Genomic DNA, 20,412 nt, shown 5'->3' on the forward strand with positions numbered 1-20,412 from the left:
ATGGTTACAGTGCTATTAAAAATGGCAGTAGCAGCAGTAGCAATATTTGACTTATTGATCAATATTCAACACATTAACAAGACATATGCTTGCAATACTTTTAAGTGTTATTTCACATTTATTAGAGATGGCTGGGAATTTTCTGTTGAAATGATTTTCAGACATAAAAATACAGTTGATGCAGGAAAAATTAGATTTTCCTGAACATTTACATTTTCTATCAGGAAAATAGAAATGAAATATTTAATTTCAGATCAGTTTGACACAAATTGGAATATTTAATTTTGTCAAACAGACCCAAAATATTTTGTTTTGAATCAGTTCAACAAACCATTAAGCTGTATTTTCCTATCAGAATGTTGCCTAATGGGAGTTATAGTTTGGGTCCCAATTCTTTCATATGGCTGGGCTCTTTGGATGACTCCATCTTCCATAATGCAATTTAGATTTCCCTCTGAGCTGCATGATGCATTGTGGGAGTCACATGATTCTGGAGATATGGACCAACCAGATAGCCTGGTCCATAAGGGAAAATGGGGGCATCAGGCTCCTGAACTACAACTCCCATGAGGCAATGCACCACAATAAGAAAATGAAGTTTAGTGTTTAACTGACTCATAACAAAATGTTTCAGGTCAATACAACAGAACAAAACAAAAATATTTTCTTTTTGGTAATGGCTAAATGCTTTGTTTTGGTCAAAAATGTCCAAATCAATTTTTTTTTCACAATTTCCCTTCTGTGAAAAATTTTAAATATTTTGTCCCAAAACCAAGTGCTTGTATATCAAAGTTTCCCACAGGATGGTAATTCTGAATTTTGCTCAACTCTAATATTTATCGTTTGAAACATGACAGTATGTGTCACAGAAAACAATACTAAAATATCTCTTCAAACTCCTTCCTTCTGAAAATTGAAAAAGGTAGAATTTGCTCCAAGTTTTTCTAAGGAAACATGAAATTAATATAGTTCATGATCTTCTTTTCCACTGGGTATAAAAACCTTTGCTCTATGGGTAAACAGAACTGATCTTCTAAGTGCATATCCATACAGGGGAGTCAATTTGATATCACAATTTTATTCACTTATTATGAATAGTCACAACATTAATCTACTGCAGATAATCTATTCAGTATATTTGAAAATCCATTTATTTTCACCTATTGATAAGCATGTGTTACACTTGTATATAATACAGTATTTTCAGTGTTGATTCAGAGAACAAAGTCAAAGGAAACAAATCTTGAGAAGCATGATACAGTATTTTGACCAAATTAAGGCCAAACTAATATTCTACAAAATAACACATTTATAATTTGTACTGTTCCAAACAAAGGAATTTCTTTTCTCCTTAAGATGCTCTTTTAGCACAAATCCATACAATATTAATGCATTTGAAAAAACTGATATAGCTAGTGGTGCTACAGTTTATCCAAATTAAATTTTAATCAGAAAATAATATCTTTCCCTGCCAATATTTTTGATTATTTCTCAGCAGAATGATGAAATGTACATCTCAAATTATTCCCAACAATCATTAATTTTTAGATCTCCTGTGCAATAACACGGGAGGTTTAATGAAATATTCTTGGAAGAACCTAGGATACTGTGACTAACCAGAGCACTCCAGTGTGTTCATCCATCATGGAACCCAATTTATATCTAATTAGCCATGTCAATGGGTTGTAACTATAAAAGGACTTCTCCCTGCTGTTTTAAAAATACCGGTAACCATGCAGGCCGTTTGAATGAGACTGCCCACACAAATATTTTCACTAGGTCTGAGTTGCTGTGGTCTTTGTCTCTATTTAGACAATAAAGCATACTATATAACTCTCATTCTCTCTCTCCGGTCAGCATGCTTATGCAGCATCAGTACAGTACAACAATGAATGATCAGGGTTCCTTTATCTTAGTATCACCAGTGGTACTGAATATATTAAATGGAGTATAAAATTATACATTCTGTAATAACTTAGAAACAAAATTCATATATGTTTAAGGCCTTTAAATATTAAGGGTTTCATAGAACAGTACATCACAAAAATTTGCTACGGAAATAGAAAATAGGAAAATAAATGTTAATTTGGGGAAATGACTATGGAAAGGCCCCAGAAGACCTGGAATGAATAACTGTGAGCAAAACATTTATGAACTTCAGATTGGGGGGAAAAGATTTTTTTCCTCTATTAACAAACTGAGCAGACAACTACATAAGCATCCAGATAGTACTTGTGTTCAAGCAAGAGATAGTTTAAAAAAATAAATAACTAAAAGAAACTATGAATGAATGACATCCAATCTCAGAATTGTAAAACTTGCATGCATCCCTGTCTACCTTTACAAAAAGGGACTAGCTAATGTCATTTACTGCTTACTGTCAACTTGAAAGGACTTAAGGTTAAGAAAGTAAAGGACATACCAGAAACACCCATCATCTTCAAACTAAATGGAAATGTATATTTTTAAAGGTATAAAATACTTATAATGAAACTGCCAAAGAGCTACAGTAGTTGGTTAGCCTTAGGGAAACATGTCAGGCTGGCTATACATTCTTATATGATTGATGTATTCCGATAACTATTACTTGTCAACAATAATTATTAACGATGGATATATATTTCCATTCCTATAACAAAAGCAACTTCAAGATGTTGAAACATGTAGCCTTTCAGAGATCCAAGATTAGAAATACAAATAAAAATGTCTAAAACTGCGCTATGCCAAAGGACAAGTTCTGCAACATAAATTTGATTAAAGTAGCGTGCAGTCCCACCAGCAATTTGTACATAGAACCAGGGAATATTTCAGAGTGAAAGAACCAGTACATTTCGAAGACTGCTTTTGTAAAGATGAAAAGCCGTCAGTCTGGAATGGAGAACCCAAAAGATTGCTGCCTCTTCTACACCCTCTGAGCATCACCGCTTTAGATTGCAGCCATAAATTCCTCAGCAAGTGCAATTTTGTAAGTGTACATAGTTCAATCAGTTGAAATCTCTGTGACAGAAAAGTTCACAATGACTTTCCAGTAGTTTTGATCTCAAGCTGTTGCTGATTACAAGCCAATGCACCCCAGCAGTGTAAACTCACTTCAAGGATTGCCTGGAGGGAGGTATGAAATTCCTGCTCTGTTAGCATTATCAGCCTTGAGATAGACTTGAGTTGTCTTTAGCTATCGGGTTACCTGTAAAGAAAAAGAAAATTAAAGAATATCAAAACTTTAGATATAGCATCTGGTGTTATGTAGTGGAAATGGGTTTATGAGACTGCAGTGTAGAGGAGCACTTATATGTGGGCATGATTATCAGCAAGTGATCGGTCCCACTGATATGAAAATGGGGTTACTCATTGCTTAAGTGACACATGTACTTCAGTGCTTTGCCTCACGGGGCCTGAAGGAAGCTGTTGTCTGAACTGTGACTGCTTAAAATGTGGGGTTTTCTGTTTTGAAAAAATTCCATAGGCCACAAAATATCAGGCCCCACACAGTCAGAAGTATTAATTTTTACAGGAGCTTTCTGTGCTACCTCCATCAGCAGGGCCGCCTCTACTGTTTTTGCTGCCCCAAGCAGCGTGCTGAATTGCCGCCGCAGAAGGCAGGGGCAGTCTGTGTGCTGTTAGGGCGGCACACCCATTTCCGCGGTGGCGGCAATTCAGAGGCAGCTTCTGTCTTCAACAGCTGAAGCTGCTACTGAATTGCCGCCACCGTGGAAACGCGTGTGCCGCCCTAAAAGCACATGGACTGCCCCCGCCGTCCGTGGCGGCAATTCGGTGTGCTGCTTGGGGGCAAAAACACATGGACTGCCGCCCCTTGCAGATTGCCGCCCCAAGCAGCTGCTTGGGATGCTGGTGCCTGGAGCCGGCCCTTTGCATCAGCTCCAACATAAGAGGATGTCTGTTGTAACAACTCTGCTTTCACAACACTTTTATTGGCTGGCCTTGAACAGAAAGGGTGATTTGGAGACTTGCTTCTTATTTCTTCATATTTTCATACTATATTAAGATGTATTATCCTGTTAAAGACTAACTACATTTTAGCAAGCAATAATAATTTAGTGGGGGGAAGGGAGCATTTTAGAAGAAAAGTCCATATAGCATAAGCAAGAGCTAGGTTTACCCTATTATTCACTGCTCATACAATAACTATCAAAAATTTCACTTGAGCAGTTTCACCCAAGCTAACATAAACCAGAAGGACCACAGGGAAAGCAAGTCGGAGACAAAATATTTCACAGTAATTGGATTTTCCCTATGTCTGATTTGTATTTTAAACATGAAACATTTAAAAAACAACCTCAGTTATGTTAAAGAAATATTAATTTCAGGAATATTTCTGCTGTGTCAGTGGATACAATTAATGATCATGTGACTTTTTAATATAAAATTGTGTCAAGAGACACTATCCCTACTCTTCAGGAGCAATGCATTGGATTGGTCACAATCACAGTCTATAACATCAAGGGCCATATGTTTTACATTTTGATCATAGAGAGAAGGGTCATGCTTGTTAATGATGAAGCATTCCTTTGCCCTCAGCAAAATCATTTGCATACAGCTCTTGTCAGCTCTGCAGAGCAGAAACATTGAGCAGAATTTTAAAAGGATTGATTTAGGAGTTTCATTACTTAGTTTTGCCTTCAACATTGGGAAATTTCTAGAATTTGCACTCAAAAAGCAGTAATAAAATTGTGCTCTGTGATTTCTATGATATATGTTTATTACACTGCTCTTATTTTACCGAGTTTTCACTGGATGAAGCAGCCTCATATGACTATTTCTATTCTGCACAATTGTCTGAAAAAAATAATCAAGAAATAATACAAAAGTCAGGCTACATATTATTGTATTATGCATTCAAAAAATAAAATGGCCAACACAGCATACCTACTCCAGATCCATTCCCCAGGAAGATTTATGCTACTTTAATTTGAAAAATATATAGGCAATTGTAGTAAATTAAATAGGCCTATTCTCTTGTAGTCAATGGTAAAATGGAGTGCCTGGGAGAGTCAAAACCCTACTAGCAATGCTAGATTCCCCAAAGAGGGTGGGTACTGAATGGCCATGGCTGTTTACACCTTGTGCACCATGGCCAATGCAGGATAGGTGGGAGGACTCTCATGATCACAATGCACCCCATGAAAGAATAATCCCTCTGATGTGTATTCTGTTCTGGCTTCCTCAGCACTGAGAAAACCTTATACTACTAAAAGACAAGTTCCCAGATTTGCAGTTATACAAGTCAGTCTGAAGCATATTTTTAGCCCTGAAATTCACCAAAGAGGAGTCTTTAAATCTGTTGCTAATCCAAGCTGAAATATTGTATACTCAGACCAGTGTTATCTGAGAGAAGAAGAATTCCATATTAGATGGAATGGGAGATATAGGAAGAGAAGGAAACATTTCTGTAGCATTCTCCCCTCCTCCTAGATAGCAGCCCTTTGAAACTGCCCAGAGGTTTGGAATGCTAGGATGAATCCCCAGGAGGGAGATTATTGGGTAAAATGTTAAACAAGGCTGGAGATTTGATGTACAGAGACCTCAGTCTACTTAGCAAACACACCAGTGGAAAGTGAGTAAAGGGTTCATGAATTGTTACAGTGGCCTGCTATACAAAATTGTTTAAAAAAAATTTAAGGAAGAGACAAAAAGACTGGCTTAATTTAAACTGATACCACCCAAAGATTGGGTTAAAATTATGACAGGTAAACAAAAGGAGCAGGGGATTGGAAATTAATGGACCAAAATAGATGCTTTGAAAATTAGGCCTAATTAGTGGACAAAATACTAAGCGGATGGGACCATTCCACCCATGACCTGTTTCTGGGGCCCTAAAAAGAGGCTTGTGGAAAGAAAAAAAAGACTTCTATCACCACTGTGGCTGTGGTGGAAGGATTTTTGCTACAACACCCAGACCCTGATACTCCAGTGAAGGGGTTCAACCATCACCGCTGCACCAGCAAGGAGCCCAGCCTGATACTTGTGAGATTCCACTGTTTTCCTCTCGCTCATTTATCCCTTTTCATCCCCCTTTCTCCTGTCCACTCTTTCTCTCTCTCAGCTTCTCTCCTGATCCTGAAATCAACTATACTGCATGGCACCAGCAAAGGGAGATGAGATGCCCATTCAGCAATGCTTGGCCCAAGAAGAACCAGTGAAAGAAGAACCTGACCAGACCAACCATATGATGTTCCTATCCAACGAGGCAAGCCAGGGTACACAGCAACAACTGTTGTAGCTGACTTGCCAGCACAGAGTATCCATCCATGACTGACCAGCTGATCTGTATCCTAAGGACATCAACAAAAATCATATTTCCACCCCCCCATCTTTACTATCCTGTGTCTTCTCTCCCTTCTGTGTTTGTCTTCTGTCAAAAGCAGGAAAGTGATTATCATTCCCAGCTTGAAATTGAACAACAGAACTAATCTTTTCTTCCCCACCAAACAGGACTGTTTGACAGAATAAGAGACTCTAACCAATATTCACCCTTTCTAAAAAAGAGGCTTTGATATATTTTAATTAAGTTTGTTTTGCTCAATCACTCAATTTCCTTTTCTGTGCTTTTTACTCGGTTTTGATTTTTTCCTTTGTGTGTTTCAGTCAACAGATTTCCAACCACTGGCATGATTTTCCTAGTGATTTGCCATGAGACTAAGTAGACTAAGGTCCCTGTGTACCAAATCCTGAACCTTGTTTAACACTACTTGCTGTTGGACAGTAGCAGGGTCATGTTTTACACCTTTGAGTTGGTAAAAGGTATACAATAATATTCACTTTATCATATGGCTCTGCAAATTATCACATGTACTACTCCAATACACATATATTATATGAGTTGATCTACAGATATAATGATTTTATAGTCAGATTTCCAGGTCAGAAGCCTTTGAATGTGTGTAGCAATGTATATGCAAACTCTAGTTATTATTTTTGTATCACCAAAGGTGTTTATGGCACTGCATGGACAAACAGGTATACATGTTCAAGCAAAATGAGCATTTGCACCCCGAAATGGTCAGTTACATATCTACATGGCTGTTTTCACAGCAGATGTACAATTGCTGTAATAAGGCACACAATTGTATAATGACAGGCATCAGACTTTTAAAAAAATCTAGCACTTCATCTAGGTAGCACCCACTAGCATTATGATACCGGGATAGACAGTGCTATAATAAATCTTTCTGACAGTCAGTTGTACAGTACAACAAAACACTATTGCACTGGATGTCAATCATGTTTATATGGAAGATGAAATCAAGCCTCACTGACTTTATTTTTTAGTTTGTTTTTCATTACTATTATTTCATTGGCATTTTTAACTGCTTTCCTGTGCCAGCACTGATGCTGCTCCACCTGTCCTTTTTTCTTTTAACTTACAGGTCACATCCAGTTAATTTGAGTGACTCACATAGTGGTCTGTACTTGCCTTTATGTAGTATACAACTCTTGTTATGAGTAAGCACACATCATCCATTAATGTTAATGGCACAGTTATACACGCACACACATTAGGGGGAGAATAGATCCCTTGGATGCTGAAGTCAATTTCCTAAATAGTCAGTTAAATTTTAGCTAATATCTATCTGTGTTATTTACAGAAATGTTTGGTTTTGGATAGCTTTTCATTTGAGCAGCTGGAAGGCAAGGTATTGTGCCAATATACTTTTTTATGGAAAAACAAGGTTTGACAGCAGTATATACTCAATCTTTAAAATCCTAAGAGAACAGTAACACTCCAAATGGGCACAAATAAATTCGAACCAACTTTTCATTTAATAATAAATCTGAAAATTAACTTTTCTGGCGCTTAGTGGAAAAAAGGACATAATACCTTTAACACGCTAAATATGTATTTGAATTAATTTGTTCATACTTGGAACATAATTGCTCCCTTTATGCTAATATCTTTTTTCACACGGCTGTTATATTATGAATACAACGAATTAGACTTACTTCATTTCTATGTTCTAAATGAGCAATTAAAGTATAATTACTCTGCAGTTGCAGACTTTTTAATTTAAATTGGTGAGTGGCTGCTGTAAGTTGGCTGTAATTGTATGTGAACACACTTGCTTTATTTTAAAACAACACTATATAATTTAATACAACTGAACCTTAACACATTTCTTCATGTGGGAGAGTAAATGTTTAGATTCAGCCCTAGGCTACACTATCTCTTGCCAGCATAACTGGGGCCATGTCTACACTACAAAATTATATCAACCTAACTTGCATCAGCATACAGCCACCACAGTTATTAAATCGCTTGGTGTGTGTACATTTGGCATTTTGTGTCGGCAGTGCACATCCTCCCAGAAGCATTTGTATCGATTGTATAGCCAGTGTAAGGCATTGTGGGATGGCTCCTGAAGGCCAGTAATAGTCAACATAAGCAACATGGTGTCTACACTAACACCGTCAACCTAATTACATCATCCGTAACCTCTGCATGGAAAGATAGGCAGTATGCCAAGAGACCACCCTGGCTTTAACCAGGAGATCTTCAATGATCTCAAAATCAAAAGACATCCTATAGAAAGGTGGTATTACTAAGTTGACATAGAGGGGCACTTACATCAGCAGGAGCCAAATTTAAGTGAAGACACCTCCACAGCTAAGTCGACGCAAGGCAGCTTACATCGACCTATTCTAGCACTAGATATTCTAGCACTTGAAAAGGTTCAGAAAAGGGCAACTAAAATGATTAGGGGTTTAGAGAGGGTCCCATATGAGGAAAGATTAAAGAGGCTAGGACTCTTCAGCTTGGAAAAGAGAAGACTAAGGGGGGACATGATAGAGGTATATAAAATCATGAGTGATGTTGAGAAAGTGGATAAGGAAAAGTTATTTACTTATTCCCATAATACAAGAACTAGGAGTCACCAAATGAAATTAATAGGTAGCAGGTTTAAAACAAATAAAAGGAAGTTCTTCTTCACGCAGCGCACAGTCAACTTGTGGAACTCCTTACCTGAGGAGGTTGTGAAGGCTAGGACTATAACAATGTTTAAAAGGGGACTGGATAAATTCATGGTGGCTAAGTCCATAAATGGCTATTAGCCAGAATGGGTAAGAATGGTGTTCCTAGCCTCTGTTCGTCAGAGGATGGAGATGGATGGCAGGAGAGAGATCACTTGATCATTGCCTGTTAGATTCACTCCCTCTGGGGCACCTGGCATTGGCCACTGTCGGTAGACAGGATACTGGGCTAGATGGACATTTGGTCTGACCCGGTACGGCCGTTCTTATGTTCTTATGACCTAATTGTGTAGTATAGACCAGGCCTCAGAAGATGTCATGAAGCTGATCCTCAGACTTACCCTGTGTAGCCCAAAAAGTTGATATTGTTAGCCAGGAGGGGGCGGAACCAGGTGATTGGGTAGACTCTGGGCAGATTCCAGCCCTGGAACCCTGAATGCAAATTAAAGCGGCCTTCCACTTGTGAAATTCCCAGGACTGTGGTATAGTGCAAACAGCATCTTCCCTCCCCTGGGTATGAACCCCCATTATAACAGCTCCTGCTAGCCAAGGACCAAGGCTTACAGTTCTCTACACCTGTGGCGGTAAGATCAAGCCCATAAATGCAACCTTTACTCACATGATTAGTTCCTCTTTACCCAATGAGACAATTTGCATTAAGGTCATTTATTCCTGTGTGTGTAAGGGTTGAAGGATCCAGTCCATATGTGATACAGGGGAGGGATAGCTCAGTGGTTTGAGCATTGGCCTGCTAAACCCAGGGGTGTGAGTTCAATCCTTGAGGAGGCCACTGAGGGATCTGGGAAAAAAATTGGTCCTGCTAGTGAAGGCAGGGGCTGGACTAGATGACCTTTCAAGGTCCCTTCCAGTTCTAGGAGATTGGTATATCTCCAATTATTACCTTTATTACAGCGTGTTTTGATATAAATATCTATTAATTAAGGGTGGTAAATACATCTATATGTATTTGCTAACCATAGAGTGGTTTATAGGATTAACTGGGACATCTAATTATTATCACTTATCAGTTTAATAATTTTAGAAGATAAGTAGCCAGACAACAGTGCACAATATTTTGAAATCAGTGTGTACTGGACCATTCTGTGTTCATTAGCTATTTTTTACAATACTTTGAACATCTTCAGCTTATTGACAGACAGTTCTTTTGATTTTAATACATATTATACACACAACAATTATATTAAAAGTATGTCATTTAGGTCAAATGACAAGCATTCAAAGTCAAGCATTCCAAAGTTAGGAATTTCCAGATTTATGATTGCCTATGCAACTTTAAAGCTGTCCCCTGTGCGCCTATCCTGTGCATTGAATAAAGCAGATGTTCTGTGGGGACAAAATAGTATGTTATAATGTAGTTTAAAGACTATATTATAATGCATATACACAAGGGAATGGAATTAAAGCTGTGTATCTCTTTCTCTCTCCCATCCCTCAGGAGTTGGTGGAGATTCTATGCCACATGCTACTCCCTGGGCGAAGGCTAATAGAATAGTGGAAAAGGCCATTTCTGGATCTGGAGGACCCAGCACAGCTCTCTTCTCTCCAACCCTGCTACAGCTCCTTTGCCAACCCTCTTGTGTTCCCAAAGGAGTGTGTGGTAATGCTCTTGCTCTGGGCCTGGGAACATTCAGTGATTTTGGCAGGCCATCAACAGTTTTCTGAGAAACACAAGCGAAAGGAGGGGACTAGTGATTTTTAATACTATATTTCTCACTCTAATCTAATTGGAATTTCATGGGACAAAGAAAAGGGGGGATCTCTAAGGCCTGCTGCCAACAATGGAATTATGAGACCTTCTTAACAGAAAAAATTGCAAGAATCTCTTATAATGGATAACATTAGGCAAACTAAATATAGGAATTTCTACCAGCTTCCCCTTAAACTAAATAAATAAGGGATGAGACATTTCACAGAAATTCCTGACTATGTACCCTGAGTTTCATGTTATTCTCCAAGACACAACGATAAGGTAAATATGCTAAATTAACCTATTTCTACATATGATAACATTCATACATGCTTGTCTATTGGACCCTCTGATGCCAATCCTTATTCATGTGAATAAAGTTTTACAGAATTATGCCTTATATTTGTAATAGTTGACAATGGAAGCAGAGTTCTGTAATCATGCAACAAGAAGGACCTCTCTTATGTGGACACAGGACACTTCCTTCCTTTTCTGCTTCCAAATTCTTGTTCATAGTAAAGCATTAACATTTCCAAAAAACATTAATAAAAGAGGCTCAGAAAAACAATTCATTTGTGAACTTTTCCTAACAGGGAATAGACCCAACTGGCTTGTGCTAGTTACACATTTCTATGGGAATAACCATGTTTTTCTTTTAAAAGCCTAATAGTAGTATTAGAATTCAGAATCAATGTGGGCCCGCACAACCAAAAACATCTGTCAATGGTTTTTAGTTTCCTGTACTCTGCAAATGAAGATCTAGGCTAGAAACAAATCTTTTGAACAGATGGGCATGCACTATTTTTTGGAACTCTGAAATCCATACAGTGTGCTTGCCATAAACTATCATTCATATGCGATTCATGAAAGCAGATGACAGTTTGTATTGCCACTTGTGCATGTTCATCCACTCTGAAAAAGATCAGCTTATAAGATTGGCAGGCACTTGCTGATATAATTGTACTACTATGCATTTCTATAATGCCTTGCATCTGAGAATCTTAATGTTTTTTATAAAGGTTAACTAAATAAGCCTCGTAACACCCACGTAAGAGAAGTATTTTATTATTCCCTTTTAGATGTGAAAAAACTAGAACACAGAGATGTTAACGACAAAAGTTTCAAACATGGGTATCTACAGTTAGGCACATAAATCCAGATGTACTACACACAGGGGCGGCTCTAGGCATTTTGCTGCCCCAAGCATGGCAGGCAGGCTGCCTTCGGCAGCTTGCCTGAGGGAGGTCCCCGGTCCCGCGGATTCAATGGTAGCCTGCGGGAGGTCCGTCAAAGCCACGGGACCAGCGGACACTCCGCAGGAATGCCGCTGAAGGCAGCCTGCCTTCCGCCCTCGTGGCGACTGGCAGAGTGCTCCCCGTGGCTTGCCACCCCAAGCACATGCTTGGCGTGCTGGTGCTTGGAGCCACCCCTGACTACACAGTAGGTATATGGGGATTTACATGTGCCCAGCTGTAGGCAACCAAGTCTCTCGAGCTCAAGAAACTGTTTCAAAGGCTCTGGAAACTTTAACACCATCCAACCATACTTTCCATAGTGTACACATGATCTACTAGTTAAAGGAGAGAGCTGAGAGTCAGGTTGTTGTCCTGGTCTGCCAGAGACTTGATATATGGCTTAGGCAAATCACATAGACCAAAATTTTCAAACTTGAGTGAGTTCAGTTACATTTCTACGTGCTCAGCATCTCTGAAAATCAGGCTGTTTCCTGAGATGCTTGCAGTAACATAGGATCATTAATTTTTAATGAGACCTAGGCTCCTTGGTGCCTAAGTCACTTAGGAACTTCACAAAATTTTAGCCACCTAAATTTGAAAATTTTGGTCTAAGCAGTTTCCCAAGAATCCCACAGTAAGTCAGTATAAGAGAAATCTAGGTCTCCTGATGCTCTATTCTGTGCTTGAACTAGTAGATAAAGCTTATTATGGATACGAAACAGAACATTTCCCAATACATCCAAATGGCCCTAAAGTTCCCAGTGTCTTTGAAGACACCAAACATCAAACCTTTCCTGTCTTTAATAAACTATTTCTAGTTGGGATTAGTCAGGGATTAGATTTGCACACATTCCTCTCTTTAGGCCTTCCATTATGAAGAAAATAGATGTATTGTAGACTGAGTGCACACTGGGGCCAACATGACATTTTAGGGCATAGTTCTACTTCTACATGTGCACCCAGAGAAGTCAATGGGAAAAGTTTGATGTGCAAGGAATGCAGAATTGGGCTCTTGGCTTTAAAACTTAGAACATAAGAATGGCCCTACTGGGTCAGACCAAAGGTCCATCTAGCCCAGTATCCTGTCTTCCAACAGTGGCCAGTGCCATGTGCCCCAGAGAGAACGAACAGAACAGGTCATCATCAAGTGATCCATCCCCTGTCACTCATTCCCAACTTCTGGCAAACTTTGATCCAAATCAAAACCCCAGATAAAAATAAAAGAGTCAGAATTTTGGGCAAGTTTGGCACCTAACCTGAACTTTGCCACTCAGTCCATCCCTACTTAGTATGTACCAAACCATCGTTAAAGCTGGAACTATAGACAAATCGCTATTCATTTTAGAGCACTGCATATTTTTCAGGAAACTGCACAGGTCTCCATAGTATTTTATCTAAAATACTGTTTTTAAACAAAAGTAGTCAACATCCACCAGTCTTTAGAAATATAGTAGAAGCCCCTGCTTTGCCTTATGCTGAACTTTTTCTGGAGTTTTGAGTGATCCAGTGCAGGATGAAGAGCTATTTCCTATGAAAATATAAAATGCCTAGCTGAGAATGTGAAGTACATTCTTCTAGTCTGTTCTATGTAAGTTCTCATACTGCTCTCATCTCCGGAGTGTCTGAGTCCCTTCCATTAGAGTATTGGTACATGTTCTTGGTATATTCTTGACCAACCCATATTCAATGAGTTTGTTCTACCTCTGAGAGCAAGATTGGAGAGGAAAGATCATTAAAGGCAGAGGAAAGACCCTAGATGACAGTTGGCTGACACCTCTACACTGTTTAGCAGCAGAGTACATCATCTTTCCTGAAGATACACCCAATTATTCTTTCTATCAGTAACCCAAGGTTCATGGGCATGTGGAGCACTATAAGTAACTACAATAAAGAATATGGTACAGCAAATCCTGTTAAGACTGTGGAAACCAGTATTTGTACACACCTGCTGCTGTGTGAGTAATAAACCAGGGCTGGAACACATTTCTGGAGTGGTTTTGACTCTTTATTCCTCAACGAACCTTCTGCCCCTTCCTTAGAATCCGACCAAGCCTAGGATTCATCACAACTAGTGCTCCAGCGTGGAGCCAGGATATTTTGTGTGTGTGGAAAAATCAAAAATTGTCATCAGGCACAGCAGAAACCTCCTTTTTCTACTTCTCCATTCGGACTTGAAGAGTTTTACACGTTTGCCTAAGGAACAAACATATGTCAGGTACTATATTGTTATGGAATTAATTACATCAAACAAAACTGGGATTAATGGAATATACAGAATGACCAAAAAAAATTTTGAGAAAAGATAACTTCTCATATAAAAATGCCATGATATCAAAGAATAAGAAAAACCAATCACAGTAATATCAGGGGGAAAGATTTAAACATACTTAAATTTAGCAAAATATTCTATTTGTCAGCAAAAGCAACAGAAATGGCTCACTAACATTCATTTCATACAAGTACATCAACAGTTCTTAATTCTGATAAACCAAATACTGGAAAGGCCTTTGAAAATAAGTACTTAGTAAGACCTGTGATGTAGAAGAAAGAGACATCATGTAAGAATTATTTTTTCTGAAAGATGTGTGTTCTTCCCATAAGTAGTTAAAAAAAAAAGCATAGACCAGTTTGGGAATTTTGAATAGACGAATAGTCAGAAGAGAACTTTCCTTACACTCGATGTTATTGTGGTGTATGCTATAGGAAACCCTAAGCTTTATACATATACCTTTATAGGTATATAAAGTATTAGGCCAAACTTTTCAAAATAGGATGCCCAAAGTTAGGCATCTAGATCCACATTTAGATATCTAAATAAGTGGTCTGTGGATTGATTTTCAGATACACTGAGCATGCTCAGCACCTCTAAAACTCAGGCCATTTTATTTAGGTACTGCCTAATATACTGCCTGATATTTTTTGGTATTAAGAATCAAGGTCATACAGCCTGTCATTGAAGAAGTTTGCAATGAGATCTAAGATTTGACTTATAAACTCAACATTTTGGTGTTTTAATTATGTCCCTAAATGTTAAAATACAATCAAACAAATATAAGGGTTGGGGGAGAGGGGTAGAGGAGTGTTTTGCTTTGTCTCTGATTTGTATATTTGCTTGAATTGGATCATTTACAAAATCACCTTAGCTCGTACAATTCACAGAGATAAACATCCTTCAGTTTTGTTCTCTGAAGACAGTGGCGTCACATCAAGGATCTAGCCCATTAATGTTTTCAGTGTAACTCATTTCCATCTTCTTCCAAAAAGTAACTCCATTAGAATGTATATGCTTTGTGTGAGTGCGCTTGTGCACACACTCATAATGCCTACGTATTCTGTACATTCCTAGAGCACAGCATACAAATGAAAGTCTCATAGTAGAATTGTTATGACATATTAGTACTAAGAGCACCTTTTTGGATGACATAACTGTAAATAAAAATCAGGTTTTTCAAATAGAACCGTCTATTTTTTTCTATAACAGATAAAAATGCAACAGTGCAACACAAGAATATATGTGGCTTATGCTGCAATCAGAACCCCAAAGTAGAATTATAGCATTGTATAACTGGGCTGTAAAACAGTTAATTAAATACTAATAATAGTTTTCACTTCTATAGCGCTTTCCATCTGAGTATCTCAAACTGAAGACAAAGGTGGCAAAGTGTTTTTTGCTTTTTTGCACATGGGAACACTGGGGAAAAAGCAGTCTCACAGAGGTACTGAGGGGTCTCACATTGACCTATCCATGGTCACACAGCAAACCAATGGGATCAGAACTTGTTTCCTAATGCCTAATCTCTTGCTCAAACCCATAAAAACATTATAATTACAGGAAAAATATATAACACGGGGTTGAGGAAATCTATTATTCAAAAGGGAAAAAAATAGTTTCAAAACCAGTTGAGAGTCACTTAGTATGCTTATTAACTCCTTTTTAAAATAAATCCATTTTATTGTTGTTTTCCGTTTTAATGGGACAAGACTAAGTCCATAACTTCAGCTGAAATCATGGAAGCAGGACCGTGCCTCAGATTATCCCCAATAAAAATCCTGAATTTGCTGGACTTAATCACAACCTATTTTCTTCAAATATAGATGGCATCACAAGTTTGAAAGGAAGTTTCAATGGGAAGTTTGAAAGGGCTCTAACAAGCTACATGAGCTAGAGGCAGACAAAAATAAAAATGATGTCCTTACCTGTGATTTTAACTTCTCTGTGTGTGTACCTGCTGGTCTGTCAGTGCGGTGTGATGTGTTTTCTGCCTTTGCCCCAAGCTTCAGAGGCAAAGATTCCTTTTGTGATTTCCCCCCCAACTTGTTTGCCAGCTCTCCTGGCTGGCATTTTGAGGTATTGCACTCATATTTGGCTCCTGGGAATACTGCCATAGCTGAGGGAATATGAGAACTAGAGAACAAGTTAGAAAACAACAGAGAAATTTCCAGGAAGAAATTAAAACAAAACCAAAAGTATCAACTTGAAATGCTTTAATAGTTTTCATCTGTCTTTCCTTCCAGAGCTCTACTTACATATGGAAAAAAGAGCTCCCCATGCTAGAAGGAAAAATTCAGACTCAGTCAAGACTAGTGGGTTCTGACAGAGTGGCAGATACTCATTTAGAAAAAATAAAATTACATTAAATGAAGCTAATTTCACCTTTCTCCTGCATGGGTATCCATCACTCCATCCATCTAATATTGATAGGAAGCAGCAAAAGGTAGCAGAACACGAAGGTGAACAGAAAAAAAAAAGTCACCCTGTCCCTGCCCTTCAGATCCTTATGGAAGAGGACCAAAGGAAGATGGAAGAACTTTCCACCTGAAAACTGTATCAGACCACGTAGCTGATCCAAGATGTAGAGATGGGATTGGCATTATTCCACACACACACACACACAAATACAAATTTCTCCATATTCCCTCATGTTCCTCTTACTTGGAAGCTTTCTAGAAAATTTCATCCCTCCCGTAATTCTGAACCAAGATCTATGAGATGTAATATGGCTCTGGTTCCAAGCAGGTTCCAAGTCTCAGAGAATGGAAAGTTCAGTGTGTGTACGCATGTGTAGCATGCACTAAGGGGACCTGGTAACTGAGAATGTGAAAGACCAGCAGGATCCACAGTTGGTTTACACACTATGGATTTCTGAGCAAGTAGAGTTGTTAAGATTACTGTTGCTTATTCCTGCCTGATATTCCTAGGCATCTCAGCCATTTGAGGGGAGTGAGGAAAAAAACATGTCAGTATTGCCCATGTAAAAAAAAAAGATAGCATAGCCACCCACCATGGTTAAGGATGTGAGTGGCAGACAGAAAATCTCACTGTCTTCCTGTCATGTTTTGTTAATGCTTCCCAAAAGGATTATCTTAGGTTCTGGTAGTTAAATATCATATTCTTTACAACTTAACTCCTGGAAATAGAGCTCTGATGTCATTCCTGGAATGACCATTTGTCCTAAATAATGTGGGAGCCCATCTGAGCACCCCTCCCTGACAAGTTGCCATCTCATTGATCAAGGACTGGTCAGAGAAATACTCTTACATAAGTGTTGAGGGGATATCCACGAGGGAAGCGACAATTCTAGTGCAAAAGGAAGAGTGAGCAGATGATCTTACTTCTGTTCTCATAATTCAACCATCAACAAGAAAATTCTGCAGAAGGAGAGATGGCCTGGTCTCTACAGAGGACACCATCATACCCAGTAATGAAAGGCACTGGTGAGCTGACTTCTGATGTTCGTCACACATCTTGATAAGATTTTCAATCTTGTGGGCATACGGGCCAGTCTAAGGTTTGTCCAGAAGAAGTGAATGAGTTCCAGAAACTGAATTAAGGAGTTCTTCTTGTAACTGACTATGAATCTGTGGTTCTTGAGTATCTGGATAATCTTGCTGGCTGGTACAAAAAGCAGCTACCTCTTATGATTGCACTCTGACCCTAGGATGATCCAAACAATGGTAAATATGGATGCCTTCCTGACTGAGACAAGCTAATCAACATAACTATATTTTCTAAAGTCTTGATGAGAGGAGAAGTGCCAAAAGGCACTGCCTGAAATTGGATATTGTCATCTAATTGCAAAGGGCAGGTAGCATTGGTGATGTACACATATAAGACAATAGGCCTATTTGAAATCAATGGAACAAAGAAAATCTGGAGAGGCAACTTCTTTAGTGATGGTGTCCAACCAGAACTGGGGTTTGCAAACTACTAGGTTCATTCTTGATAAGTCCCAGGCTGGGAGAAAAAAACACCTTCTGTTCTCTTTTTGCGCTGTGAAAGATCTTGACTAGAAACCAAAAAAATTCTTGAATATTGGCGTAGTAACGATGGCCTCTAAGGTGATGAGTTTTGCTGCGTTGTCCAGAGATGCCTATCATTTTGTATCTGAAGAAGTGGGTTTTTTACCCACAAAAGCTTATGCCCAAATAAATCTGTTAGTCTTTAAGGTGCCACTGGACTCCTCATTGTTTTTGTGGATACACACTCACACAGCTACCCCCTGATACTTGTCATTTTTTGGGGCCCTGGGGAAGAGGAGATTATAGGACAGAGAGAGGAATGGAATCTTGAGGAGTCCTACTGCAAGTATTTCAAGAGCCCATCTAGCTGAAGTAGTATTGGCTCAAGGTCAAATAAGTTCTTCCATCTTCCTCTTACAGGGATGAGCTCCTGAGCCAACAGGCTTCATTCATACAGGAAAAGCAGCATGCAAGGGCCCTCTCTGGTTGTGGTTTGGAAAATATTTTCTGGCATTGATGGAGCAAGAATGACAAAAAGAAAAATGGTTTTGGATGGCTGAAACTTAAAAGTTGTGGTACAAGGATTTACCACTCACTCTGGAGTCTCTTGAAAAGGATTGATTTGGTGTGATCTTGTCCAGGTCTAAAGAATCCTTAATCATTTTCTCAAACAATTCTCTCAAAAGTTTCACCTCATTGAAGAGTGTCTTGATAACATTGGTCCTGGAGGTCACATACATCTCTACAAACCTGAGACAATCATTCTGTTGCCTTGAGGAGTTAGAGGATGGATCTGGCAAAGAACTTGGTAATGTCACAGGCTGCATAGTACAGAAAACTCAGGATGAGTTCAGTAGCTCTTACCTTTATCAAGATTCTTCCTTTAGACGATCTCTTACTCTGTGAATCTAGCGGGGTGTGAGTGATGGATAAGGCTGTGTAAGCTGAGACTACAAGATGATTATATTGCAATGCAGGAGGATTCAAAGCCCATTTTAGAGAGCTCAAACTTCCTTTGGAGTTCTAGTTCCATCCACAGGAACTGAGCCTTCCCTATGATGAAACCGGCCTTGACTGAGGTGGAAGGAGGAGTCATCAACCTTGGGAACCAAAACAGATTTGATGGTCTTACGTAATTGAACTTGGTATCATTTTTGGGTGACACTGATGATGGACCTCTTCTTTTCCAGGTTGGCCTATTTAAAGTCCATTATCTCTTCCATCAGTTCTGATACATAAAAGGCACTGTATCCTGCTTTTTTTTGCTTCATCCTGAAGGGGTCTTGGACTGAAGGGAGTTGCATGGTGGGGTTAATTATTTTTAATGAACAAGATCCACCAACTCATTTTGTTTGTCCTGCAAGAAAAGGCACCTGAATCATCAGATTCAGACTGGTCCAAGTCAGAGCAGGAGAGTTCTCCTCCCTCTTCTGGACTTAGGGAAACTGAATAACTCCTCTGAGTATGACACAGGCTGAGATTTTCTTTTCTTAGTAACTATTATCTGTTTCCAGGGGAGAAGTCTAACAGAAATGAGGGAGGGTGGTACTCTTAAGGTTTTCTGCAAATAGTGCTAGAGGATAGAGAGCAGTCTGGTGAGAACTGTAGGACTCAGGACCATGGGAAGTCATGCATCTTGGACATATGGGGCCCACTTCTCCACTTCATTACGTCAGTATTACACTGATGTCATTTCAGTTAGATAGGCATAAAACTGATGTAACACCGATGCTGAATGATGGAAAGCACAGTTTGGGTCTACTGTACAAGCTAGGAACACTACCTGGATAGTAGGGGCAGAAAAAGCCTGCTGCTATATAAGTCCCAACACTTCAAGCATTTTCTTCCCCTCCAACTGACCTGATCTTGGCACCTGGCTGACATTTCACTATTGGGTAACTCAAGAGGTAGGAGAAGCTGGCAGTGAGATCCTAAAGAGCCAGTTCCTTCACTGTAAAAGGCTACCAAACATCACAAAGGGTCTGCCTAGCATCGCTGCAACAAGTGGAGAGAGGCTGCAAGTATGTGGAGCTGACAATGGGAGCTGAGGCCTGTTTAGCTTTGCACTAAACCCATTCTATGGGGAAGTGCTGGAGAAAACCAGTAGTGTATGGAAATCCCCGGCTTTCCATTAATGCTTCAGTGAATGAACCAAAACCCTATCTGGACCCAGCCTTCAGGAAGCATCTCTGTTTTTCACCACAGAAGCAGAACATTGCTCTGCAAACATGAGTATAGTATTTC

General features: G+C 39.1%; 1 protein-coding gene across 2 annotated transcripts in view; it reads right to left on the reverse strand.

Annotated features, from left to right (window-relative positions):
* Window positions 1-1,172: 1,172 nt before the first annotated feature.
* Window positions 1,173-20,412, reverse strand: part of TAFA2 (TAFA chemokine like family member 2) — a 327,624-nt gene continuing 308,384 nt past the window's right edge. The window contains exons 6-7 of one of the 2 annotated variants that reach the window (XR_006578158.1): window positions 13,874-14,121; window positions 1,173-3,184 (exon numbers count right to left, since the gene is read on the reverse strand). Coding sequence is in view for 1 of the 2 variants with exons in the window: in XM_045010273.1 (XP_044866208.1) it covers window positions 3,173-3,184 (12 nt within the window). In the remaining variant the exon portion in view is untranslated. The remainder of the gene's footprint in view (window positions 3,185-13,873; window positions 14,122-20,412) is intronic. The other variant, XM_045010273.1, reaches the window with a different exon arrangement.

The sequence above is a fragment of the Mauremys mutica genome, chromosome 1 (assembly GCF_020497125.1).
Source record: "Mauremys mutica isolate MM-2020 ecotype Southern chromosome 1, ASM2049712v1, whole genome shotgun sequence".
Classification (NCBI taxonomy): domain Eukaryota; kingdom Metazoa; phylum Chordata; order Testudines; family Geoemydidae; genus Mauremys; species Mauremys mutica.